Source organism: Caenorhabditis briggsae, assembly GCF_000004555.2.
Source record: "Caenorhabditis briggsae complete genome, chrX, whole genome shotgun sequence".
In the NCBI taxonomy this organism is placed as follows: Eukaryota; Metazoa; Nematoda; class Chromadorea; order Rhabditida; family Rhabditidae; genus Caenorhabditis; species Caenorhabditis briggsae.
Window position 1 is genome coordinate 17,555,082 of NC_013491.2, and position 1,772 is coordinate 17,556,853.

A 1,772-nucleotide genomic window follows, 5' to 3' on the forward strand; every position below is an offset into this window, starting at 1 on the left:
TTCTAATTGTAGACGTCTGTCTAGGAAAGGCGTTCCACTTTTTTCTCATTCATATTTAGGCTTTTTGCAAGAAGTATGATATTAATCACAAGCACTTCAAAACCCCAAAGGTTTTTTATTCTAAGAACAGCTTCCTTGTGACAGTAGTCAAATAGTATATAATGAGCAAGTTTTCACTTCATCTCCACCAAACGCTTGACTTTATTGCCTTCTAAAAATGGATAAATTCTTCAGTGTAAATGGATTCACTTTTTCTACAATGACAAGCTTCTCACTAACCCTCCTGGCTTCACTGTTTCCAGTGCTATGCATTTTCTTCAACGCAGTTTTATTGACAGTTGCCAGGATGAACCGAAATTGCAGTGAGTTGATATTTGAAATGAAAATATCCAACTTTTTTGTCTTCAGATACTTTCCCATTAGCCTATGTCGTGGTAATGGGGATCAATGGTATCATCATATCGATTTTTGTATGGTTCCATTGTGTCACTTTCTTGGTGCTCTCAGAGTCTTATTACAGTGGTAAGTGAGACTCTGACGCATTTTAGACTATCCACCGTAATTATTTTTTAGCTTATCTTGTCTGGTTCGGGAAGGAAACCACACTCTTCGCCACTCTTTCCTACCTCAACTACCTGTTGGTTTGCGTTTTGATGACAGTCAACCGCATCTTTGCCGTCGCTTTCCCATTCCGAGACATCTTCACCAACTTCCGTATCTACATTCTCAGTGTGCTCATTTGCATTGTGACATTCGTGTCATTGGCCATCCCATACTTCAGCCCATGCTACATTGTGTTCAACACCAGGAAACTCTCCTTCGTGTCAGGTTGTGCTCCAGATCGTCATCCGGTCAGTGATATTTGTGGTCGGGGGCTCCGACTAAGTGTAAAAGACCAGAATAGCAACAATCGGTATTTAGTATCAGAATAATACAAATCCTCAAAAACTCCATAGTTATTTTTTCTTTTTTTTGTGAAATTGGATACAAATCTTATAGTGTAAGATCAGAACACATTGGGCTTTTGGGAAGAATGTGTGTTGAGATTGGTTATCATTATTGGGGAAAAAGGGAAAAGTTGAATGATTTTTGAAATATGAAAAAAGAAATGGGCCGAACCGGGGATTGAACCCGGGACCTCTCGCACCCAAAGCGAGAATCATACCACTAGACCATTCGGCCACATTTGGAATCGAAAAGCTTTCTGGGCGAAACATCAGCGGCAATTTGAGTGTTTTCTCCGCAAAATGTCAGGATAACAGACAAACATTGAACTTCACGACCGGTTTCTGTCGAGGAGGAAATGATGTTTCAAATTCGAAAGAAATTTGAAAGCTTCCTTGTGGCCGAATGGTCTAGTGGTATGATTCTCGCTTTGGGTGCGAGAGGTCCCGGGTTCAATCCCCGGTTCGGCCCATTCCCTTTTTGCATTTCTTGTCTTGATTTCTAAAACTAGTATCCGTTTTGAAAAACTGAAAAAAATAATGTGTTCCAAACGAAAGACCAGAATAGCAAAAATGTTAATTGATATCAGAATGATACAAACGTTTGAATTCTCCGTATATTATTATTCCAGATTTTTTCCAAAAAGTTTTTAAAAATGTTTTATAGTGTAAGATTAGAACACATTCGGTTTTTGAAATAGATGTGTAATAAGTTTAGTTATTGATCCAACTTTTTTAGAATCATCTCACTTCAGTTTAGGCTGAAAACAGTCAGGAAATGTGAATATTTTTTAATTTGAGCAACCACTGTTAATTTATATGGAGCGT

The 1,772-nt window shown here is 38.3% G+C and overlaps 1 protein-coding gene and 2 non-coding genes across 3 annotated transcripts in view; 2 read left to right on the forward strand and 1 right to left on the reverse strand.

The window, feature by feature from the left end:
• Window positions 1-259: 259 nt before the first annotated feature.
• CBG07769 overlaps window positions 260-1,772 on the forward strand; it is a gene marked incomplete at both ends in the record, with an annotated part of 4,645 nt that continues 3,132 nt past the window's right edge. The window contains 3 exons of the mRNA XM_002645939.1: window positions 260-362; window positions 409-522; window positions 574-851. Of these exons, the coding sequence (XP_002645985.1) occupies window positions 260-362; window positions 409-522; window positions 574-851 (495 nt within the window). The remainder of the gene's footprint in view (window positions 363-408; window positions 523-573; window positions 852-1,772) is intronic.
• CBG28428 lies at window positions 1,111-1,182 on the reverse strand. The gene has a single exon. It is a non-coding gene (tRNA).
• Window positions 1,345-1,416, forward strand: CBG28608. The gene has a single exon. It is a non-coding gene (tRNA).